Below are 26,572 nucleotides of genomic sequence, written 5' to 3' on the forward strand. Positions count from 1 at the left end.
AATGATATCGAGAATTTAATGTGGTTCGGTAATTTACCTATGTCCATAGCTGAAGAGCAACAAGAATTATTCCACTATGATAAAAGAGAATTACAAGTGTTTTACTCACTTCCCAAAATTTAAGTATACTTAATTTCATTCTAACTCAAGTATTTCTCACACAATTAGAACAAGAGAACAAGAAGAAAGAATATGTACTAAGCTAAGTATTTGGTGTGTCTTACAATGACATGGAATACTCCTATTTATAGCCAAAACTCTTGAAAATTATGTGGCCAAAGGGAACAGAACATTAATGTTGGTTTCACCATAGCCACTTCTTTTTTGCTTGGCTCAAGAAAGTCTTTTCATCATTTTTTTCTTTTAGCCAATATTCAATAAATATTCACCTTGGCTAAAAGACTATCATAGTTATTGTCATGCTACTCTTCTTCATGTTCACTAGAGATTCTGAACATTAATCAAATCCACACAATGTCTGAACTTGGTAGTTGGAACTGGCTTTGTCATCATGTCCGTCAGATTATCTGTAGTGTGTATTTTTTCCACTCTAACAACTCATCTCTCCACTATATCTCCGATAAAGTACATCCGAACATCAATATGCTTAGTTCTTTCATGATACATTGGATTCTTTGTCAGATGTATAGCATTTTGACTATTACAATAGATGGTTGTTTCTTCGAGTTGTATACCCAACTCTTCAATTAGACCTTTCTCTCAAATGGCTTCCTTTACAGCTTCCTTTACAGCTTCCGTTACTGTGATGTACTATGCCTCAGTTGTAGACAAAGCAAAAGTTGATTGTAATGTTGCTTTCCAACTAATAGTACAACCACACAGTGTAAAGACATATCCGGTGGGCGATCTTCGCTTATCTATATCTCCAACATAATCCGAGTCAACATATCCATTGATCTTGTTTCCAACATCTTTGACTTTACCATATATTTATGGTACCTTTTAGGTAGCGCATAATCCACTTCACAGCCTTCCAGTGAACTTTACCAAGATTTGTCATATATCTGCTTACCACACTTACTGTATGAGCAATATCTGGTCTAGTGCATACCATGGCATACATGAGACTGTCAACCGCACTAGCATAAGGTACACTTGACATCTCCTTTTTTTCACTCTCAGTTTGTGGACACAAAGCCATTGAAAGTTTGAAATGGGTCACAAATGGAGTAGTGACTGGTTTAGCATTTTGCATGCCAAAGCGTCCAACACTTTCTCAATGTACTTATTTTATGATAGAAAGAGTGTCCCTTCTTTTCTATCCCTTTGAATCTTCATTCCCAGAATTTTCTTTTCAGCTCCTAAGTCATTCATTTCAAACTCTGAGCTCAATTGAGCTTTCAAGTTTTTAATTTCTCACATGTTCTTACATGCGATCAACATGTCATCAACATATAAAAGCAAATATATGAATGACTTATTTGCAAGCTTCTTGTAGTAGACGCAACTATCATGTTCACTTCTAAAATATCCATTTTCAAGCATGAAGGTGTCAAATCATTGATACCATTGTCTGGAAGATTGCTTTAGTCTATATAAAGATTTCTTCAGCAAGCAGACATGATCTTTCATCCCTTGAACTTAAAATCCTTCAAGTTGTTTCATGTAGATTTGTTCCTCCAATTCATCATGCAATAATGCCATTTTGACATCTAGTTGCTCAAGTTATAGATCAAAATGAGCTACAATTACAAGTAGGATGCGAATAGAGCTATGTTTTACTATATGAGAGAACACTTCATTGAAATCAATGCCTTCTCTTTGTGTAAAACCTTTGGCCACTAATCATGCCTTGAATCTTGCATCTTTAACCCCTTGGGTTCCTTCCTTCTTCTTAAAGACCCATTTGCATCCAACAATATTTTGAGCCTTCGGTCGCTTTGCAAGAACCCAAATATGATTCTTATGAAGAGACTCAATTTCCTCTGTCATGACAGAAATCCATTTGGAAGCTTCTTTGTTGTTGATAGCTTCTTCATATGATTGTGGTTCACGATTACTAATATCATCAGCAACATTTAGAGCGTATGACACCAGATCAACATAGACATACTTTTTTGGAGGTTTTATATGTCTCATGTGTCTGTCCCTAGCCAACTGATAATGTTGCAATTGGGAGATATCAATATCACTACATGCATCATGGACTTCTTCTTCTTGATCAAGTGTTTTTTTCTTTTGTTGGCTCCACCTTAAACTCCACCTTCTCGAAGATATTATGATCTTCATTTTCACTTAATGACTCTGTATGAGGCTTTAGCATTTTAGCTTTATTAAAAGTAACATCTCTACTAATAATGTACTTTCTTTGCTTTGACCACTATAACTTATATCCTTTCACACTATTGGGATATCCAAGAAAAATGCATTTCAATGCTCTTGCATCAAGTTTTCCTTCTTTGTTATGAGCATATGCAGGACAACCAAATATCCTCAAATTTTCATAATTTGCCGGAATACTCGACCACATCTCTTCTGGAGTTTTGAAACCAATGGTCGTTGATGGACATTTGTTGATCAAGTAACAAGTTGTACTAATAGCTTCCGCCCAAAATTCTTTTGACAATCCAGCATTTGACAACATACATCTTGTCCTTTCAAGTAAGGTTCTATTCATTTGTTCTACAAATCCATTTTGTTGTGGAGTGTGTAATGTCTGACAATACCGTAATCCTTGCAAAATTTCTGAATTCTCTGCTACAAAATTATCAGTTCTCAGTCTCTTGATCTTTCTCCCATATTGCTTTTCGATCAAGGTTTTTCACTGTTTGAACTTGACAAATGCTTCACTTTTGTGTTTCAAAATGAAAAACCATACTTTCCTTGAATAGTCATCAATGAATGTTAACATGTATCTACTACCACCATGAGAAGGTACTTGGGAAGGACCCCACAAGTCAGAATATACATAATCCAATGTGCCTCTTGTTCAATGAACCGCAACATTGAATTTTATCCGACATTGCTTTCCGAAAACACAATGTTCACAAAAGTCTACCTTCCCGACTTGTTGACCGCATAGTAATCCTTGTTTGGCCAACTCGGCTAGACCTCTTTCACTGACATGACCCGTTCTTAGATGCCATAGTTTGGTGACATCAGAATCAGAAGTTGAGGAGACAGCAGCAACACCCGTGATTGTGTTTCCTTGTAACATATAGAGACTATTCTCTTTTTTTTCTTTCATCGCAACCATAGTGCCATTAGACATTCTTATAGCTCCACCTTCACCTTTGTAGCTATAACCTTTTGAATCCAATGTTCCCTAGGAAATCAGATTTTTCTTCAATTATGGAACATGCCTTACATCTGTCAACGTCCTTACGATTCCATCGAACATCTTGATTCTAATTGAGCCGATGCCAATGACCTTGCAGGGAGCATTATTTCCCAAAAGGACCTTGCCCCCATCTAAGTGTTGGTAAGTGGAAAACCAATCCTTAATGGGACACATGTCATATGAGCATCCAGAATCAAGTATTCATTCATCTTTTGAGTCGTGCTCTGAGACTATTAGTGGATTTGCACTATCATAGTCATTTGCTACAGATGCATCTCCATATTCATAAATCTTTTCCTTGCCTTTGCGCTCTGGGCAATTCTTTCTTAAATTCCCCTCCTTGTGACAGTGAAAGCATTTATACTTTCTAGGTTTTGCTTTAGACTTGGACCTAGATTTTCCTCTTTCACCAAATTGATTTCGCTTCTCTGTTCTTCCTCTAGCAAAAAGACTATCACCTGAGCCATTCATATCTCGAATCTGATACTCTTTTCTTTAGTTCTTTCGAGTGCAACACCGCCTTTACTTCGTCCACATCATGGTGTCGATGAAGTGCTCATAAGAACTTGGAAGGGAACATAGTAGAAGAATTGCTTGGTCTTCATCTTCAATTTTAACATCAATATTCTTTAGATCAAGAATAATTTTGTTAAATTCATCCAGATTATCTTTTATGGACTTTTCTTCCTGCATTTGAAGAATATATATTATTTTCTTCAAATATAGCCTGTTGGTGAGTGACTTCGTCATGTACAGGCTTTCCAGCTTCAACCATAATGAAGCAGCTGTAGTTTCATCTAACACTTCTCGTAGAACTTCATCTCTCAAGCACAACAAAATTGCAGTATGTGCTTTTTCCAAGTTTTCATCCTTCTCGTCCTTGGTCAGACTCTCTGGTAACTTGTTTCTACCTTTCAAGGCTTTGCCCAAGCCTTGATGAACTAGTAGAGCTTTCATCTTCAATAGCCATAGGTTGAAATCATTTTCTCCATTAAATTTCTCCAAACCAAATTTAGCACTCGCCATGATAATCGTATACTAGAACAATATCGTAGTCCGTGAACATACACCAGGAAAGTTCCCAGGAAAGAGAGATGGGTCTTAACATACACGCTTAAATACCAGGTCTTTCATAAGACATAACTTTCCTAGACATACACTTTCACACTATTATACCTTTCCAGTAACAAGAACAATTCTTTTCTGGTGTGTAAGATCAAACAATGCTGCAAACACAGAGCATACTAAGAATTTTCTTTTAGATCGTACGACTTAGCATGCAAGAGCTCAAGTTTGTTGGAGCGGAAGACCCATAGAGAAAATAACACCGAGAATTTAATGTGATTCGACAATTTGCCTACGTCCACAACTGAAGAGCAACAAGGATTATTCCACTATGAAAAAAGAGAACTACAAGTGTTTCACTCACTTCCCAAAATCCAAGTTCACTCTCACTCAAGTATTTCTCACACAATTAGAACAAGAGAACAAGAAGAGAGAATATGTACTAAACTAAGTATTTGGTGTGTCTTACAATGACATGAAACACTCCTAGTTAGAGCCAAAGCTCTTGAAGATTATGTAGCCAAAGGGAAAAGAACATTAATGTTGGTTTCACCATAGCCACTTCTTTTTTACTTGGCTAGAAATTCTCCCTTTCTTCAAAATAATCTTTAGCCTCTTCTTTTTTGTTTGGCTAAATAAAGTCTTTTCATTATCTTTTTCTTTTAGTCAATATTCAATAAATACACTATATTGAAATTATATGAAATGATATATTTTATGGGAATATATCCAAATAGTGGATTTTCTTTAATAAATTTATATAATTTTAAATTAAATTTATTGATATATTACACCTATATTAAGCCCAAATTATGATAACTTTGTTATTGAGGTCTTAGCGCTTTGAATTTGTGAATATTATGATGCTTTTTTATTTTATAAAGAGTTGGTAGATATATAATGTTACCACAAATTAGAGGCTCATTCTCATCCTTTATACATAATGATTGCCGCATAATGCACATTGTTGACTACCTTTATCTCAGTGCTTCTTTGAAAATGTGAACATAAAATAATTCTATATATTCCTAAATCTCAACTAAATTTTATTTATATATATGATTGCTGCATAAGGCACTTTTTATATTTTACAAGTTAGACATAGTAATCCAGACCACTAAAAACAACATAATATAGAAATTCAGATGACCAGAAAGAACATTGTTTATTCCCTTTGGATACATTGAAATATAAAAGTTTACATAGTAGAGAGTGGAATTTTTCGAATAAAGTCTTCCCCAAAATAAATTAAATGATATTTTGTATGGTCAAACACCAACCACTTGTCACACATGTTTTATTGCGGCTAGTATTCACATAGCCATGGACCTGAGCATCTTCTATAACGACGGTCAAAGTTCATCACTGAACAAAAAATTTGAGAAAAGAAGAGTTAAAAGAAGAAAAATAGAAAAGTAAAGTAAAGAAATATTAAAATAGAAGCCATGCACAGTGGACTTATAATCCCTTACATGTGTTTATGATACTGATTAAAACTTCCTAATTGCGCCAACCACATAGCATTCACTAAATATATTCTGTATTCCACTAGCTAATCAAAACCATTATAAAATGAAATGCACTATATATTCTGTATATGCATAGTGGACTTAGAATCCCTTATGTTTCATTACCCCAAAAAAAGAATCCCTTGTGTTTATTATGTTATATATACAACTTCCTAATTGGGGCAACTACATAGCATTTGCTAAATATATTCTTTCTTCCACTAACTAATCAAAACTATTATAAAAGATATGGATTGTAAAAGTTTGGATTTGAACGTGGGGTAATATAGCAAAATTAATGCTATTTAAAATATGAGACTCACTACAAATAAAGTGTTCGTTTAGTGATGCAAAGTCTCATTAGATCATTCTTGGGAGGGGCAGCTATGCACCATTAAAAACTATTATTATAAAATGAAATTGATTGTAATCATAAGGATTTGAACATTAATATTATTGGGAAGAATAATCACGCACCACTAAAAACTATTATTATAAAATGAAATGAATTGTAAAAATAAGGATTTGAACATTAAGTATAATAACGAACTTAATATAACATTATTTAAAATATGAGAATTGCTCACCTAATAAACAAACTTTTTAATTTTGACTCTCCTTATTTGGCTATAAAAAGACTATTTATAGATTGAATTGAGGTATAGTATCGAATACCTATGGCTTAATAAAGTCACCAAAAGAGAAATATCTATCATCATCGAGACATAAATATAATGAAAGTTATCTCTTGGACATTGATCTAAAAGAGATGACAATATTAGGAGTAACACAGCAAAGACAATGTAATAACTAATTCATGTGTATCTATAGTGGCAAAATCTTAATCATAAAACCATTCATAGAATGAAGGAGTAATTTTCTAATGAAGCAATACTTTTGCAACTTGAGCATTATCAGATAATCCCACAGAATGCTCAAACTGTAACAGCAATGCCTCTATAAATGCCTACAAGGATGTGACCTTGGGGCACAAACCATTAAGAGGCTAACGAAGAAAGTCGAATTGCAACACATTGGAGAACATAAAATGCACGCAAAAAGTTTTTTGAGGTAACATTTCGAACAAAGGTCTCCACTAGCTACAGGAGTACAAAATGGTGGTTTCTGGATGTTGAAAATGTCAAAACAAAATCATTTAAAACATATTTCGTACTAGGACAATAAAAAAGGTTCACCACCAACTAGTGACAGGAACAAACATTATGAACACCTCCCAATAAATCATGATTGCACCCCATTGCTTGCAACATTATTCACTTGACCACCTGGGCCATGGTTGTCATAAGAGTAGCCACCGCCCCTGCCACCACCTCTTCCTCTATTGTTCTGATAGTTCCTTGGATAATAATTTCCAGGCTGCTGATCATAGTACTGATTGTGACCATTCTGGTAGCCTCTGCCACCACCACGACCGCCACGACCTCCACGCCCATTTGAATAACCCCTTCGACCACCACCTGCTCCGCCACGACCACCTCTTTGGCTCTGATAACCCCTCCTGGGATAATGTTGCTCCTTTCCCTCGATATCTTGTTGGTTGTGCTCTACATCCACTACAGGGACAGTCTGTTCGTGTTCAACTGAAACCACGTCAACTGCACTTTCTGCTTCTACTTCACCCTGCAAAGCAGAAATCGTTACGAATCACATCAAATCACCAATTTTATGTCAGCAATATATCTGGCAAAAACTATACAACCTTTTGATGCTCCCCTTCAGGATCAAACTGATCATCTCCAGATCCATGTCCTTGAAAGTCTCCAGTTCCTTCAACCTACAAAATGTATATGAAACTAGTGAGCATCAGAATCGATTTTGGCTTTGAATCATAGAACATATTAAAGCCTGACTCTCATTAAAGCGTTCTTTACCATAGACAAACAATCAAGGAGAAGTTGAAGACAGTTCTCCTAGAGAGATCATATCAAAGAACAAAAAACATTTTTAAACTTGAGACAATGGAACAGAAAAAACTTAATTGCCATTTTTTACGCTGGACTACTTGAAAAGAAGACATCATCGTAAAGCAAGACCTGTAGAGTCCTTTATAAAGGAGTGAGGCCGAATGCACAACGAAAAAGAGAGTTGAAAGAAACAACTATAATACTAAAGAAAATAACCAGATTTGCAACTTTGAAAAATCAGTGAAGAAAGAGAAGCTGATTTACTATTTATAATAAAATATCAAACTTAATCTATACAAACAAAGGCGAGAGGGTAGAGTAGCTACTTGCAAAAGACAATAGTGGCATATAATAAGTTTGGGTACACATTTTTCTGTCATTCTTTTCATCCACTCATCTCTTCCTCCCTCGGTATTTGAACTCTATGCGATATTGTTACTGTAAACTATATTGTGGCTGCTTGATGATGTTACATGTAAAACATGGCAGCAACCACCCAAACTTCATGCAAACAGCCATTGTAATTTTATTTATGATACATTTTCAGGTTTTTCACCTTATTGTATTTAATATACTTCTTCAACAAAGTCATTTGGTGTTAGTCATGGTGAAGTATCAAAGTTTCTCAGGCAAGTCATGCAACACAGATCCCCTTATCTGAAAACAAAGAAAGCTTGTACTTTGATTTGGCTTAATTATTTGTGCAAGTTAAGCTTGAAAAACCCTATTGAAAGAATAAATACATAACCAATGGCAATAAAGCATTTGCATGTATGTCCTGTAATTGAAGGTTCAACCTATGAGTATAAAGCTTGACTTCTGAAAACATGTCTTACAGCAGGGTCTCTACCAATATGCTCATTCAAGGAAGATAGGAGAAACTCGATAAAATACAACAAAAAATGTAAGTTGGGTTTGTTTGCATATTTTGAAGATTTACTATTTAGATCAAAATTCAAATTAGTTGTTCTATTCATAACAACAACCTACTTTAAGGCATGGTCGCATGGATATTTACAGAATATTTAGTGGAAAAAAATATCTCCTGATTCTTCAAGTGCTACGGGATAACTCTACCTAACAAAAATATCTATTGCAAAATGAAGCTTTCTCTAATAACTCATGATTCTTGTCAAAGCAATGATTCATATTTTATAGGTCTTAGTACCCGTTTTATAGCTAAAACATAGAAAACTATCTTTCAGGCTCCAGGCAGATTAGAGAAAACTTAAAAAAATAATGAAATACTATCTATAAGATTAGAATTTTGTTCTCCTTAAATTTTTCCAAGGCTTGCATACATTGCATATTTACTATTTATAACAAATTCAATGTAGTTATTTTATTCATAACAATAATCTACTTGAAGACAAGCATATGTACAGATTACTTAGTTACTAAAAAATATCTACTGGCATTTCAAGTGCTCTAAGGTATAACCCTAGTACACACAAAAGTCAAATATCTGTTGCATATTTCTACATATGTAACAACTCATGATTCAAGAGAACAGTATTTACTCATTGGAGCAAACACATTTATAGCTTAAGCACAGAGAACAGTATTTACCAGATCCCCTCCTAGTCCTACAGCATTTCTGACTTACCTGAAGCTAATGGGAAACTTGCTTTGCTAACTTCTATTCTATAACAAGCATACATAAAACGCAACACCATTACCCTTACAGATATAAACAATTCCATCAATACTACACACAAAACAAAAAAAATTAACAGCTAAACTGGTTATTTATATATACACTAATGAGTAATGACTACACTTAAAGTTTGACATATAATGCAAGATAAAGAATTTTATAGCTTTCATCAAAACTCATCCACAGTGAGATCCTTAATGATTTCACCCCAACCTTATGTCTGCAGCAGAAGAATCAAGAGAGACAAAAACAAAATATTCGTCTCTCATCCCTCTTCACATATTTATAAAATCATAAATAAGAATTATCTTACAATTAAATTGTTTTCAATCTCAAACTACATCTAATCCAACCAAACAAAACAGCATTGACGGCTAGAGTTTACCATTCGTGAAGCGAGTTCTTCACAACATCTTATAGCAAACAGAACAAAAATGTATTATACTACTATTGCATCCATATATCATGCATTTCACTCAGCTGAATCCACAAACTAACAATTCAAACATATACCCAAATGATAAAATTTCAAAACTACCAATGCAACAAGTAATATACCTTCTCCTGAGAAGGAGAAACAGAACCCTCCACTTCCACTTCCACCGGGTAATAATTTCCAGCAGCAGCTGCAGCAGCAACTTCAACAGTAGCTTTCATCTCAGGAGTGGTAGTGAAGTACTCCGACAACATAATCTTACTCAACCTCTCTCTCAAACCAGCATCTACAGAAAACACCAACACTCAAAACAACCAATTAATAAACATAACAAAACAACACTACAAAATATCAATTCAACAAAAACCATTCAAAATTCCCAAACTAAACCATACATGTAACATCAGCATTAGCCTCAATAGGTTCCTCAGCCCTAGCCAGCCACAATTTCGCGTGCTCGATACATCGCTGCAGCGCGTTCTTATGGGACAAGCTGGAATCCGCAGGGCGCGAAATCAACAACCCGCGCAAAGCAGCAATCAAATCCAAATCCTTCTCCCTGAGCAGATCAGTGGCGTCATCAGTAACATAATCATAAGTCAAGCAGCATCCACGCTCATGAGTCCTAGTCAGCATCGTCGACGCGAAATCACTCTGCGATTTCACATCAAATAGGGAACCAAAGTAAAGCAAATTAAGAATATCCTCAACAACAACAGCCTCATCCGGTTTATTTTCATTCCCCGGTTCAGCCGAACCGGAGTTACCGGTTTCTAGAGTTTCGGTTTTGGTATTGTTTCGGGTTAAGGCGAGGTTGAGTTCTTCGGCGAGGGCGGTTTGGAGAGGCTGGCGAAGCTTCTCGAGCTCGTCGATGAGAGAGAGGACTGAGGGTTTGGAACGGAGGACTTCTTCTTGCTCCTTATTGATTTGTTTGCCTTGGGAGAGGGATTCTTCGGTGTAGGTGATACGGTTGAGTTTCTTGCGGAGAGCACGGAGGCGCTTGTTGATTAGGTTAAGGACTGGGCCGTCGGAGACTTCGGAAGATGCGGTGGCCGACATTTGGAACTAAAAAAGAAACCCTTTGAAGTAACTGATTTTTTTAGGAATGGTAAGTTAGAAAAGCCGCAGGGGGCGGCGGAGGAGGCGGCGCTGTGAGAGAGAGTGAGGGGTTTTGTGTTTGGTGCGGTGAGATTTGAAACGGTGGAAGTGGGGGTTCTAGGGAGAGGAGATTTTGTGTTGGATGAAACGAGCTGGGCCTAATGTCGTTTTGGAGGCCTAGTTAGGATTTTTAACAAAAACACGCATGCCACTGTTAAAAACGGATATGTTGAATCTCCTATAATTGAGATAATTTGATTTAGTTTAATGCTTTGTTTTGTTGAACAAGAGAAAATAAGAAGAGAGAAAGAAAGAGGTGTGAAAGAGAAAGAAGAGAAATTAAGTAGATTTTAGTAATGTTTGGTATAAGAGAAAATTAATAGAAAGATATATTTTTTCTCTTTCTCTTTTGTTTGGTTTGATAGAAAATGAGAAGAGAGAGGTGATATTATAATTCAAATGACAAAAATGTCCCTAAAATAAAGAAATGAGATAGATAAATGTTATTTTATTGTTAACTAAAAATAAAAATTATAATTTTAAATGATATATTTTATTATAATTTCAATTAACATTTTTAATTGATATTTTTATATTTAAAGGAAAATTATTTATATTAATAGTATTTAAAACTAAGAAGTATATAAAAAAATTGAAGGACACTTATGTCAAATTTCCATATCCTCTCATTTTCTCTTCCCTTTCTCTCTTTTCAACCAAATAAGAAAAATTCTCATTTTCTCTTCAATTTCTCTCTCACCCTTTTCTCTCCCTTCCAATTCTCCTCTACCAATGAGAGGATAAGGGTACTTGTGCTTTTATAGAGAAATGTTCTGTTTTTCATGCTATACAGTTTAATCATTTGAATTATTTTGAACTATAAGAGAGGAAGTGTACTTATCATTTGAATTATTTTGAACTATAAGAGAGGAAGTGTACTTCCATTTATTAAACAATTAACGGTTACTATTATGGTGATTCCTTGATTTATTATGCTTATTTATGTTATTATGATTATTATACATATATATTTTAATCTCTATAGTGTATAATAGAATTTTGAATAATCGAATTCATATATTTTTCTTCAAGGTGCCAACCAATTGCTTAAGAAATAAAATGAGTTGAATGTGAAGTTAAAAGGAATCGGTTTTAAATAAATGAGCTAAAAATATATTCAAATCATTGTTTTCATAATATAGTAAAATAAAAATATACTTCAGGTCAACTCAACTACTCAAGTGGGTTTTATATTAAAGCAAAACTATAACCACAGTATTATGCTATTGATTTTCTCTGCAATTGCAATTACACCATATTTTTTATTCAATTATCCAATCATGTTAATCAACACACTATCACAACTATAATTTAAAATCTCAATTTTTGTTTATAGCGGTTAAACTGTATATTTGTTAGTTGACCGAAGGTTATGTAAATTTTGTATTGGTTTGAGATCTTAGTTTTGCTCTTCTAGTCATGTCCCAATGTAAAATATAACATGTTTTTGTTTGAGCAATTTGAATTTTAAAGCAAATACTGGGCAGGTAGCATATAGTTATACAAAGAGAAAGACTTGTAGGAAGCAATAGTATCTATGTAGAAACAACTAATATCTTTTAGGAAACATTAAAAATTTAATTCTAATTAAAATTTAATAATAAATAATAGTACTTTTAATCAAAAAAAATTAGGTGACAAATTATGATAAAACAATATTTGTGTCTTAACTAAAGGGATGCAATAACAAGTCACTTTTAAAGCAGCTATTGATGATTGATCTACGCATTGATTAAAGCTTCATAGATCACAGTGAATTTCATTGGCTTGCTTCATGGGTCTACTTCTTCAGGGAATGTGGCTTCACCAGCGTAAATATATTGCATCTCGTCCTTCCAAGTCTGTACAAACACCAAGAATCATCGTTATCAAGAATGAACAAATATCAACCAAAATGCATGTATATATATGGGTTGCCCCGATTTTACTACCTCATATCGGAAAGAGATCCTAATGTTGGGAACGTTGCTCTTTTGAATATTATTTCCTTCAGAACCTCTCACGAAATATTTATCCCCAAGCCAGCGCAACTGTGAAAGTATGAAGACATTGATAAATTAGGAAGCAAGTAAATTATTTTTAGTACCTCAAGAAGACATAACAGTTAACAGATATAATTGTTTTCCATCACTCTTTTACATGCTTTTGCCAAAAACCAATTCAAGTGGAAGCGTTTATTTACATACATTTTCCCAGATTTGAGGGGATCAGACACCATAATTGAAAAGGTATAAACAACGTAACAGCTAGAGCACTCTCTCCAAATTCAATTGTTCAACCAAATGGGAAAAAGAAGGGCCAAACTCATGCCTATTTAGCTTCAAGATTCAGTTCACCAATTAACAATTTTGCATGAATATATTATAAACGCAAACCTTGGCTTGATGTGAAAATCCAGATTGGTAAACAGAATTTCTTGCTATCTCACACAGGTCACAGGCAGAAAGCTTCCATACCTGAAAGTACACATATTTACGTAAGACATGAACCCTATAGTTGACAAACAGAATATTTAACCAATTTCTACCAGCCAACCCAAAGGGGAGGGGTAGGTATCATTTAGGAAAAAGGAAACCTTTGCTGCAACACTATATTCTTCTAGCAGCGGTTCTTTCGTCAAATGAATTTGCAATGGATCATCTGAAGAGAGAGATACATTTAAACCTCGCTGGAAAAACATAGGCATTGGATTTCGGTGATAGTCCAAGAACAGGAAGTTGTTGCTAAGAGGTGACATGCATAGTCCAATCTGAAGAGTTAACATAGCAGTATTGATATATTGTTAGAAATTAGCAATGATTAATATATTATTCGGAATTAGCAATAATTAATATATTATTCAGAATTAGCGGGAACTAGAAAGATGCTTGAAATTATTGGGACAGAATAAGTTTCCACCTTTACTTTTCCCTACACAATGAACCCAAACTCAGAATAGCAGCAAGATATCTAGTTTGAGAAGGGTTTAAACTTTAAACTTTAAGAAAATAACTATATTGACCAAATAAATACGCTTGAGGAGGTTAACCTGTGCAAGGTAATATAAATATTGCAAAACAGGAGTCTTCCTTAATTTAATCCCATGGGAAATGTTATGGCACAGGAGGAAAGCAGCAGCCAAATGATCATTATCACCTGCCTGTGTAATTAAATCATTTATAAGTCCTAACAATCGCAGTGAACATAAAGGACTTCATACTGCTATAGTACAGAAATTAACCTCTCCACAATGAGGCCGCAGCTTTATTGTCGTCATTCCTTTAGATTCACGCAGCTGAAACCAACAGAAGGTAAGATTTTAATATTGTTGGTATCCAGAAATTCCTTTTTGTGAAAATAGTATGGCCATTATTTTCCTCTTTTTAGTTTTTGCTACTGTGCTCCAGAGCACCCCCAATCCCATACAACTGAAAATACATATGCATTTTTTGCTAAAGATAAAGAAATATAAAAAAGGAAAAAACTAATTAGTTGTTGAAGATTAAGAGCAAAATGGGAAAAACATAAACCTTGTTGAGCGTATACAAGTTTGCATAGCAGTAATAAAGGTAGTACGAGTAAGCTGGATTGAATTCATTGGTCCACTCAGCAGGAGTAGGCATGTGCTTAGTTGGACGTCTTTCTGGTTTACTTTCATCATCTACAAGATCAAATCCCACAACCTGTATTCAAAAGCAGCTGAATATATTGTTTCTAATACATTGACAATAGAAATAGGAAATATCCAGAATAAACAACATAACTGTTATCCTTAATAAAAAACCATATTAAACCTAATGCATCAAATCATGATTTTAACAACCCTTGATAACACAGCATGCAGAAACAAAAAGTACTCTTTCATCTGTTTTTGACTATCAGTAATAGCCAAATTCCACACAGTTAGAGCACACTGAAGATAACAATGCTGAGAATTGAGATAATAAACAATTGTGAGTGTCAATGAGACCCAGGTCTCAACTCCATCCTCTACTATTGGGAAAATCTTACAATCATGAATTGGGAAACAAAAAATCTATGTAAATTGCATGCACCCGTTGAGATATAATGCAATACTACATATATCATAGTTATTAAAAAATGGTAATATAGCTGAAAATCATTTGAGATATATGGGGTTGTCCATGACAATTTAAAATAAATAACTGGAATTTGAGTATGAATAAAATAACAGTTTCCAAAATACACAAAATCCCAAAGAAGCTCAAGAGTTAATTTTGCTTCAGGGATTCTTAAGTTGACTATACCTTTCAACTAGTTGAACAGGCACATCAAATCTGATACTATTAAGGGAGACATACTTTAGTGGTAATGCAGCAGGATGAACAAGTTTATAGCAGGCAAGCAGCTGGACAAAGCATCACCCAACTGCTGTCTCATGTATGACACTATGATTGTTACAACAACAAAAAAATAATTGACTAACCTGCATCAAGAACAAATGTAATTGAGGATGAGAGTTTGGATCTACTGTAACTTCAAACAGGGGAATAAACACGTTATCCAAAATATTCTGAAAGGAGGTAACAGTTCCCATATTCTTGTATATGTTGTATAGCCGTGGTAACTGTGCCAATGAAAAGTTCAGAAAAAATAACTTAGTTAATAAACAGACAAATAATTCTAATGTTTAAAGAAGACTCAATTGATGGAGCCATTCAAATTCTAAATAACATTTACAGAAAAATGACCCATACAGAAAAGGGAGTATACATGAATTAGCTATGATTGGTGATTCTCCTACTTAACACCCAATGTCACTCCCAAGCATGAAGCAAGATTGAGAATATAGTAAATAGTTCATCATAGCTTGCCAAAAATCATGATCCTAAGGAGTCCACATAAAATAGTGGTGAATATTGGCATCTTCCTTCCCACTTTCTATCTCCCTCCTAAAATACAGTGCTTATTTTCATAAATATTAACTGGCAGCTAAATGAAATGGTGTCAAAAAATTTAAGCTGTCTTAATAAATTATCAAAATAAGGAATCGCCAAAAGGAATATACAGCTTTATAAAATATTATTCAGCAAGTAAACGGCATGTATATTGGCAACAATGCATTGCAAAAAAGAAAATGGATGGGCAGCTGCAAAATGTGAACCTCAGTGATACTTAGGGTTTGTTTGCGAGTTAGTTTTTGAAGGGAAATGGAATGCTTGGGAGGGAGATGGGAACTGGGTTGACAGTAAAAGGGGTGGGTACTATTATACGATGGTAAAATGTCCACAATATATTTTGTATATATTCTCTCTAAATGGTTATGCCAAACAGCCGCGAAGTTAGATTTTGGAAAGGAAGGAGAAAACTTAGGAGTTAGGAACCATATCGCAAGTGTATTTTGCAGTTTCTAAGTCTTCCCTCCATTTCTCTTCAAAAACCAAATGTGCTCCTCTCCCAGACAAGCCAAAGAGAAAAGGGAAAATGGTAAGAAAATGATATGACCAATCAGGTTTCTTGCAAGGATGTTAGGATCCGATTGCAGGGTATGGGATTTGATTCCATATTGGTAATCCAGGATTGTACTGTGAGGTCTGTAAGGCCGTGAGCTCCCCAACCAAAATGTCTAGTAGCTTTTGTAGTGTGGTTCTCCTAAATAGGTTCATATCAATTGGCATTAGAGCTTTCCACCATTTCCCTTGACTGCAAACGAGCAGCAAGGGTAGTGATAAGGACATTGCAGTGTTCACCCAAGACTGGTCGAAGGGCTAGTGCACGACCAGCCCACTTGATGGGGTATTACGATCCAATTGCAAGGTATAGGACTTCAGTCCTACATTGGAAGTATGGGAGTACACTGTGAGGTTTATATGGCTTTGGGCTTTCCAACCACAACTGCTAGCTCTCGTCATGTGGCTTTTCAGATTTCATATCAGAGGACACTTACAACAAGTATCAACAATGACCGTCACAAGATGAAATTAACAAGTATCTAAAAGGGATAGAAAAATTAATGTAGAATATATGAAAGTATCTCAAAATATCTTATAAATTATATGATACAAAATACTTAGATACAAAGAGAATATATCATATTATGATAATTATATCTTCGATTTGTTTAGAGTATCTTAGAAGAACTCTTAGTATTGAGATTACTTTATTTATATTTTATGACTTTTTTCTTATTTAATTAGAAATCTAGTATTAGTATGAATGGAGGTTAATATTATGTTTTTGTATCGATTAATCACAATATCATCACATCATTCATAATATTATCAATACAATTTACTATTTTAATCATTTGTTTCTTCTCCTTCCATATCTAAACCATATAATTTCAACATGTTATCAGACTCATGGTATCCGCCTTGAAGAAAGGTTAGGCTCGTGATCCTTTTGTTGGTTGGTTTTTCTGTTGTCACCTTCTTTCACACTTGTTCTTAGTCATTGTTGACATCCCACTTTTTGGGCTTGTCGTTTCCATTGTTGTTTTATCATCCTTCTAGCCACCCTCTTTAACACTTCAATTTTCTATTAACAGGTTGTTAAGTTTGTCTTGATGTCTATTTCTAGACATGATTTGCTTCTTCAAAGTTCAAGGTACATCAAATACATTGTTGTATTTTGCTGCACACAAAATTTTGGTCATATGCACTAACCTTGAATTTGTTCCAGATGCAGTGGCCCCGATCCCCAAATTTGTCTGAGATGCAGTGGCCCCAGATTTGTCCCAGATGCACTAGCCTCAAATTGTCTCAGATGCACTGACCCGACTTTTCCCAGACGCAATGGCCCGACTTTTCCCAGACGTAATGGCCCGACTTTTCCCATACGCAATGGCCAGACTTTTCCCAGATACACTTGCCAAGGCTTTCCCCATATGCACACTTGCCAAGGCTTTCCCCATATGCACTCGCCCCGGCTTCTCCCAAATGCACTTGCCCCAACTTTTCCCAAATGCAATGGCCTCGACTTTTCCCAGATGCATTGGCTCCAAATTTCCCCAAATGCAATGACCCCGACTTTTCCCATATGCAATATGGCCCTGGTTTTGTCCCAGATGCATTGGCCCCGAATTTGAGCCAGAGGCACTAATCTCGACTTTGTTCCAGATGCACTAGCCTCATCTTTGTCCCAGATGCACTAGCCCACTCTCTATCCTAGAAACAAACTTCATTCGTAATTTCAATTTTAAAGATTGTGGGTGCTGCTAAGACGAAAAACTATTCTATATTTTTATGTAACAAACTTAAAGCTTCGTAATATTTAGCTTGAGGTGGACTGTTACAATATATGAAAGTATCTCATAATATCTTATATTATATTATAAAGAATATCTAGCGGATACTTAAATATAGAGAGAATATCTCATATTATGATAATTATATCTTAGATGTGTTTAGAGTATCTTAGAAGATCTCTTCGGATTTAGATTACTTTGTTTTATATTTTATGATTAGTTTTTTATTTAATTAGGAGACTAGTATTAGTATAAATAGGTGTTAATGTTATATTTTTTGTATCAAATACTCACAGAATCACCACATCATCATTCACGATATTATTCATACAATTAACTATTTTGTTCCTTTTTCTCTGTCCATATCCAAATCCTATAATTTTAACAACTAATATGCCAATGAAGGTTAAGAGAGTATTGTGACATAAATGAACCTAGTTTCACCATAAAAACATGTGTTCAGTACTGTAAAACCACTCTTAGAAAAAGGTTGAAACCACCATGACAGTTAGATTAAACACCTGGAAGGACACATTAACAAAAATGGATAGACTGTATGACGCTATGATGGACCAGATCTGGGGCCCCAATGGCTGACCATCAGACTCTGCACACAAAAAATGAAGCCAGAATAGAAGTCGGAATAAGCTACCTGTATTAGCCATACAGCACTGCTACTGTGAAGAGCATTGTTAACAAACCAACTTGCCAGCTGATCCCATTCACTCTGTTTTCTTCCATAAACAGAGATCCTGTACTCAGCCATCTGAAATTTTTATGAATATAGAGAAATATATTATGATATGAAAGATCAGTAGAGAAAAATCATGATATACCACACTAAAAAGAAACCTGAAATTTGCTTGTCTCAAGATCTGACAAAACTTGCTTTGTTATTTCTGCCAGGAACCTTCCTGTGTATTTGGGTGGCATTTAGCTATTATAAATTCAATAAGCATTGAGTAACACCCCTAACATTCATATGTAGTTCCTAAACTTTATACAACTAAATAATTGGATCACTCTCATTGTCATTCAAACCTTGTATAAGATTATCCTGCTTTAAGAATATCTCTCTGAGTCTGCTCTGTCCACAAGGATTATACTTTAGGTTGAATTTGTCAAATCTATGGAATGTACTCTTATCTGCATGAACGTCCATCAAATCAACATTCAGATCATACCTGCGTCCCAATTGCCACTAATTAGACAAACACATACATGCAAGTACACAAATACATTCAGCCATAACTTTTCTCATTTTCTAATAACCAGATGAAAATAAACCATTAACACATCAACGCATACCCTGTCAAATCCAAGCTCTCGAACACCTCCTTCAGTGTCATATACTTGCCATCTCTAAATATAACAACCTGCCGACATAGGTTAATACTGAGGGTGTGATTAAGAAACTCTAAACAATACGAAATATAGAAAATCAAAAGGGAACGAGAAAATAGCCTACAAGTTATTTGTGAGAAAAAGTTAACTAAAACTCCAAAGTCAATTAAACATAATAATCAGTTTTCACCTCATCAGGTTCTTCTCTTAATTTTGACCGGATAAAGCGGACAAGATGTTTCTGATTCATACAAGCAGAATGATGAATATGAGTATCAACTTTTCGGATATTGTAAAAATCTCGATGTGGTGCACTCTTCTGGGCCAGAAACTCCCTATCTGCATTTAGTAACAGATGAAGACGGAATTTCTGTACAATGATCAAATGCATGTTATGAACAAATGGCACAAGCAGAAACAAAGAAACTATACACATAGTTTTGTGAGAACTTACTTCCTCAAGGAATCGTAGCCTATGGTGGCATGCAGAGCGAACATTCCCAATGGACATAACTTTGAGAATGTAATGCATATCTGTAAAAAATGTTGTTGAGCTTGCAACAGGGAAGAGCTCTTCAGTTTCTGAAAACAGTTGCATAAATAGCTTAGTTCTTTGGCACTAAACAAATTAAATATTTAAAAAGAAAATAGTTGAGAAAGCTCAAAAAAATAACCAGGCAGTATTTTGTTAGCCGGAATTATTTTAGTGGGAATGCATCATCATTCATCTTACCATGTTTAGTATGGTCAGTGTCAAAGACCAGTTCTCCTAAAATAGGGAGAGGCCCAAGAACAATTTTGTTTATCTCTAACATATTTCATGTTCATGCAGAGCCATTTGGGCTTGGAACATGGACAATGGACTTGCCCAGTTTATCTTTTGGTAAAATTTAATTTATTCATGAAGAATGGGAATGATAAGGAAGAAATTCAAGATCACTTGTTCACAGAGGCAATGGTGCCATGTCAAATACAAATTTCATAAAAGCTTATGCTGTTAGGGGGAGGCCTAGGCATGGTTTTATATCTCTAAAAGTTAAGAATTATTTTATTCCATTCCAAAATTCTATAAGCCAAGGCATGACAAAAAAGGAACACTAACTTGGTACTTTGACACGGTGGCAACAGTTGTGGCAATGACAAGAATGTTGAGTGTGGCAGCAGCACCAATGACAATGGTGAAAATGTCATGGGTAGTAATGATATGGAGGTGGTAGCAACGGAGATAGTAGTAATAGCCAATCCTATTGGTATGTTAGTAACGAAGACTTTGGAAATTATAGAATATTAGTGGCGGTGTGTGTTTCAGTGCTAATGCATGGTAGTGATGGGAGCAGAGAAGCGGGGGTGGTAGTGAAGGACTGTGAGTGAAAATGATACAATGGTAGTGGTGGTCACAGTGGTGGCATGCTGGTGGAAGTAGTGGCCCATGGAAACAACAAAGGTTGTATTTTGTTACTTTTAAAAAAAAATACACAAGATGTGATGGTAATTTAATCATTGATTTTAGGAGCGGAATGACCATTACTTCCAATATGAAGGGAATGCCAATCCCTCACTTTGAGGGAATAGCATTTAATGGGGAACAAGTAATATCTTTCGTAGTTGCTACTAAGCAAACTTTTATTTTATTAGCATTTGACATTCCTATTTCCATCCTCTTCACTCTTACTTCAGTGAACTAAATGAACAAATTGAGTACCACTTCTAGTCCTTACCATTTTTACTTGCATAAACATGAAAAACTCCATCTTCCAACCTAAAGTGGTGCTGCTCGAAACACCAAAAAGTCAGATATGATGATATTAGACAAACACTTCAAGACAAAATTGACTCACATGCAGCTGAAAACAACAAACTTACAGCTGTAGCTTCAACTGGTTCAAAGTGAAATGGATCAGAGTTTTTTGCCACCGGTTCTGCCTTCCATGGAGCAACATTTTCCTTATAAACATATTTCTTCCGCAAATCTAAACATTCACGAAGCATCTTGCATACTTCCTCTTCTTCTATGTTTGTTGGGTCTGAAAGCATTTTGTAAAGAAGAAAAGGATGCATTAGGTAACAGGATCTTCCAAGCTTTCCTCTTAGTTTTGTAAGTTAAGAGAAAGCATAATTGCATGATTTGATCCAGTTTAAGAAAATAGTCATAAATATTTTCCATGGAGATTAGGATAAAAACAAAGTAATAATAAGGAAATAGAAACATGAAACACGACATGCAAGGATAACAAGAAAATTATTCATTAAATGGAAGAATATAGAAGCGACAACAAGAAGAAAGATTATGATAGTAATGTGAAAGTACCATTCGTCATGTTTCTTTGAGGCAAGAGAGTATTGACAAACGCAAGGTCTTTTTGACACTTCGAAATCTCCCCATACATCTGATTGTTGGTATGGCTTGCATTTAGTCCCTGCAAAAACATCATGAACCACTTAAAAGACTAAGATAGGAACTATGTGAATGACAAAACTTGGAAAGGAAGCGAGTTTGGGCAAGTAGAAGGTGCACCAACCAACACCATAGATTGTCTAAATTATCATATCAGAAAAGAAACCTCTCATTTAATAGCCTAGGAATAGTCAACTATTAAAACCTCATTTTGACAATTAATAAGAATAATAGTAGACCTCAAGTTGAACAAAACCTCCTTATTTTAATCCTAATATGACAGCAACTATCATTTATCATTTATTTAACAGGAAAGAATGTTTCTAAACATTGAGAAATTCTTAAATGCTACGGGAGTGAAAATAACTTCTTGCTCAGTTGCTTTATACCACTCATAATGAAACACCTAAGCCATATGGGTCACCATTGTCTTCCACTTTAACTAGAATGGCTGAAACTAATAAGATAGCAATCACAACGAAAGAAGTAATATAGATATCCTAACATGACTTGGCTTATATACCAACCCATCTATGTATTTTGTGACAATATTATTAATTCTGTTCTTGGTGTGCATCATGGGTGTGCCCCAGCTAGAGACTAATACCATTTGATGCAAAGAGATCAACAAAATGGATACAATCTCTTCCAAGAAAAAGCCATTTCAAAACACACGGAGACACTGAACTATTTTTATCATGCTCAAGGGACCGACTATCTACCAAAAATTTTAATCTAATAGTTGAAGTGGCACTCAATAAAGGAACTTCTTAAACATGTCAGTTCACAAAGGTCTAAAAAACATTCAGGAATCAGCACCCTCAATAACATAAAAGGGAATATATTTCTCACATAAGGAATGCAACTATCATCCTCAAGGTGTGATCCTTCCTCATCAGAACCTTCTACACTTTCAAATGCGTCAAGGCTTGGAGATCTTCGATTGTTAGTTCTACCAAGAGATGCTATTCCTTTATAGGAAGATGAAATATGAGCATTCCCTCCTACACAAACCAAAACAAAAACTGAGGCAAAGGGCAATCCAGAACCTCCTCCTACTTCACAAAAATCATATCCTCAAAAATCGCAATCTGATTATATTCCCAATTGAGGCTATTTTCATGAGGGAAAGGCATTTACAGAACCAGGAAGTTTGATGCTTATCTAAGAAACTATCAGATTATTTTCAAACAAATCAAAATTTTCCTAACTCCTCCAAAACTAACCACCAAACAAATATTATTAATTTATACAAACTTTTTATGTAATTTCCTATACGAAAGCAATTTATATATAATCTAAACAAAACAAATTATGTTAAAATCCTTTTTTTATTTTCAGCAACCATGTTCAACCATAATATTGATTTTATTACAATCAATTAAAGAAATAATCAATTATTGAAACAATCTACTTTTCACAGTCAATACAAACAAACACACTCAACTGCAATACTCACAAAATTGACTGAAATACAACATCCTTATAGAGATATACAGTGAAATTTAAGCAGGAATTCAAACTACTACCATCTGTTGGAAGTGGTGGAATCCCTGACGGAAAAAAATTGAGATTATCCAGCGACGAAGCACGGTGGCGAGGCTCATCCTCCTCCTCCTCTTCTTCCTCGAACCAACCAGTTCTAGAAGAAACAACAACATTAGGCAACGAAGACGCACTCCTCGAGTTTCGAATCACCGCATTATCATCCAAGCTTCCTGGATACCTTCTGAGATCGGTAACCGCTTCTCCGCCGTCAAGATCAAACCCTAACCTGTCTCCATCATCGTCGTCGTCGTTGTAGGAAGATTGATTGTCGACTTGGCGGTTGACGCGTCGGCGGCGTATATCGATGAGGCGGTGGAGGACCTGATCGACGGTGCGGCGGTGGATGTAGAACGCAGATAAGGCCATGAAAGAGGCTCCGAATAAAGCAGCCATTGCAAGGTGAAGAGTCGATGGCGTAGAAGATGAGGAATCCATTGATGAAGAAAGAAGAATAAGAGATTAAACGGAAGTTGAAGATTGTTGAAGTGAGTAATAATGAGAGTGAAGAGTGAAGAAAATGGTAATGAAGTGATTTTGTTGTTGCGGATTCCGAAGGGAGAGGCGTTTTGTTTGGCGCTTTTTCATTTGATTTGGTTTTGGGTTACGTACTTTCCTAGTTTCCTAGTTAGGTCACTTCTAGAGACAGACAAGTGCTTCGAAAACAACAAACAGAAATACATTTTTTAATAACATATTATTCTTTTAATTACAACATATTATACACGTATACTTTTAAATTATTATTGGATGTCTATAAAATTAATAGCTATAATGTGGAATAAAATTTAATAATTTATCTGTTGAAATGAAAGAAAAATATACCTGTAACTCTCTGTTAATGAAAGAATCATTCTAGTACTTTCCTTATCTACTTGGCACTTACTCAATTAGGGATGGCAACGGCACGGATAGTAGCTACCTGCTACCCATTTCAAAATAGGAGAACATTACTTATACTCGCCCGTACCCGTACAGGTATCCATGTGCGCAAGGTAGTATTTACGGGTACTTTTGAGTGTCCGCAAGTACAACCACGCGGGTTTCCTATATTATAAATAAATTTTTAATTTTTTACTCCTATTATGTTTCAAATGAGATGAAACTTAATTACTTTTGTACATTTTGATTGAATACTTTGTAAAAATAATAAATTTATTGGTGTTTTCTATTTGTGTGATTTTTTGTTCTCATTTCCTTAACAAAAAATATATATTTTCTTTGTAAAACATGTGTGTTTCTACATATATAATAATATTTGTAGGGTGTTTCACCATCAAATTCAATAAAATATGTAAACAAAGTAAATGAAAAAATATAAATAGTGTAATGAATGTTAGAATAATGTACTCTTTTTTTAATTAAATATAATATATTAATCATATAAATTACGGATAGTCGCGGACATGGTACCATAATACTTGTACCTACTACGGATATTTTTAAAAACTCATTTATAATACTTGCAGGTACCCACTTATAATTCGTACCCGTACCCGTACAGGTTTTACCTGTGGGTACTGATTTTTTGCTATGGGGTTTATATTGGTGGGCCCAACCAAAATCAATATGGAGATTGCTACACCAACCTCATGAGATTCATGGATGGAATCTGTTGAATCACATGCTGTCACGAGTTGGGTGGTGATGGGTGAAAGCTTTTCTAAAATATTATTTGATACTACAAATGATATTTGCTTCATTTTATTATTAAGAAACTATTTTTTATAGTATATTGTTGTTTCTCCTAACAATTATTATTCAAAAAATCAAACATTTATATTTATAAGATTTTAATACTTTAGTTGGTAACAAATTAAATTATTAAAATATTTAATTAAATTTTATAGTATGTTTTGATGATTTTAAGAATTTATTTGAATGTCAATGGTCATTTTATCTTAAAGACTTATTTTTTGGTGATTATATTTGTGAAAAATCAATATGATATTTTACTTGGATAAGTTTTAAATTAAAATGACATATGATAATTTATTATTGATGCATAAGCAATAGAGGAATACGTGAAAATCTTAATTCACTTTTCCTTTCATGAACGACAGGTAGGAATGGTGCAAGTGTGTGACAAATAGGTCATAATTAATGGGTTCAATTATTTTACATACATATGTAATCTAACATATATAGTTCTTATATGTAATTTACTCTCAAGAGACAAGTTTATTATGAATTTTATTTTTTCTAAAATTAATTGTATTATCAATTATTATTATTATTATTACTAGTGTGTACAGACATTTTGTGTCTGTCGGTCAATATTAGAATATATTTGTTATATTTAATATACTTTATATTATAATTTTTGTGTGTTTATGATAAACATAATATTTAGTTTAAGGTGAGAGATGTGATTAATTAATATGTTTGGGTGGTTAATTAGGATTATATGATTTGTTTGTAAAAATTAAAGAATGTGAATAACAAAATAGGAAGTAAAAATTACATCATGATGTAAGTTATACCATGTTTTATCTTTATGTATAGTATAGATACATATACACATAGCATAAATTTGTTCAACACCTTATTAATTATACTAATCATTGTATTATATTATAATATAATTGATATATAATTAAAATAATATTCTGGTCAAAGGTGAACATGATATAAGATCGTTTAAGACACATTGAGAAATTGATCAAAAAAATACTTTGGATCCACGTCTCTGATAGATAATAATAACCGAGCAAGAAAATAATATAAATTCTAGTCTTCATAATTTGTAGCATAATTATTCAAATTTAATTGCAAATTATTATGTATTAAATTCTTTTAATAAACTAGGCAGTGTACCCGTGCACTTGCACGGGTCGCTTCTTTGTTTATGCATAATGCAAATATAATATACATATACTTTCTTTATAGTATTGAAACATTATATTTGACATTCATATAGGTGCTATATTAACATTGATTTTTGAGTGTATATGTAGAATATTAACCATTATAAATGTGTTTGTATAAACATTTATTTGTTAAAAGTGTGATTATAGAAAATATTTGATTCTTAAATAACTCAATAAATAAA

General features: G+C 34.3%; 2 protein-coding genes across 2 annotated transcripts; both read right to left on the minus strand.

The window, feature by feature from the left end:
- On the minus strand, nt 6,909-11,110 carry LOC109360827. Its single transcript, XM_019605970.1, has 4 exons — nt 10,288-11,110; nt 10,015-10,178; nt 7,595-7,669; nt 6,909-7,515 (listed from the first exon to the last, which is right to left on the minus strand). The coding sequence occupies exons 1-4, from the start codon at nt 10,949-10,951 to the stop codon at nt 7,117-7,119; spliced, it is 1,302 nt and encodes a 433-aa protein (XP_019461515.1). The 5' UTR covers nt 10,952-11,110; the 3' UTR covers nt 6,909-7,116.
- On the minus strand, nt 12,687-24,131 carry LOC109361092 (probable AMP deaminase). Its single transcript, XM_019606412.1, has 19 exons — nt 23,505-24,131; nt 22,828-22,979; nt 21,889-21,997; nt 21,444-21,604; nt 21,299-21,350; nt 20,035-20,162; nt 19,771-19,950; nt 19,545-19,612; nt 19,278-19,420; nt 19,089-19,150; nt 18,889-19,002; nt 15,477-15,617; nt 14,560-14,712; nt 14,271-14,324; nt 14,079-14,189; nt 13,626-13,799; nt 13,426-13,506; nt 12,982-13,080; nt 12,687-12,891 (listed from the first exon to the last, which is right to left on the minus strand). The coding sequence occupies exons 1-19, from the start codon at nt 23,956-23,958 to the stop codon at nt 12,823-12,825; spliced, it is 2,505 nt and encodes an 834-aa protein (XP_019461957.1). The 5' UTR covers nt 23,959-24,131; the 3' UTR covers nt 12,687-12,822.

This window comes from Lupinus angustifolius, chromosome LG11, assembly GCF_001865875.1.
Source record: "Lupinus angustifolius cultivar Tanjil chromosome LG11, LupAngTanjil_v1.0, whole genome shotgun sequence".
NCBI lineage: Eukaryota > Viridiplantae > Streptophyta > Magnoliopsida > Fabales > Fabaceae > Lupinus > Lupinus angustifolius.

Excerpts from the sequence above, each read along its gene's own strand:
- LOC109360827 (XM_019605970.1), bottom strand. The coding sequence starts at position 10,951 with ATGTCGGCCACCGCATCTTCCGAAGTCTCCGACGGCCCAGTCCTTAAC. Across the intron at positions 7,670-10,014 it reads TTTCTCCTTCTCAGGAGAAG|GTTGAAGGAACTGGAGACTT; the intron begins GTATATTACTTG and ends TACATTTTGTAG. Across the intron at positions 7,516-7,594 it reads CTGAAGGGGAGCATCAAAAG|GGTGAAGTAGAAGCAGAAAG; the intron begins GTTGTATAGTTT and ends TCTGCTTTGCAG.
- LOC109361092 (XM_019606412.1), bottom strand. The coding sequence starts at position 23,958 with ATGGATTCCTCATCTTCTACGCCATCGACTCTTCACCTTGCAATGGCT. Across the intron at positions 21,605-21,888 it reads TCAAAGAAACATGACGAATG|ACCCAACAAACATAGAAGAA; the intron begins GTACTTTCACAT and ends AAATGCTTTCAG. Across the intron at positions 13,507-13,625 it reads AATATAGTGTTGCAGCAAAG|GTATGGAAGCTTTCTGCCTG; the intron begins GTTTCCTTTTTC and ends GTGTACTTTCAG.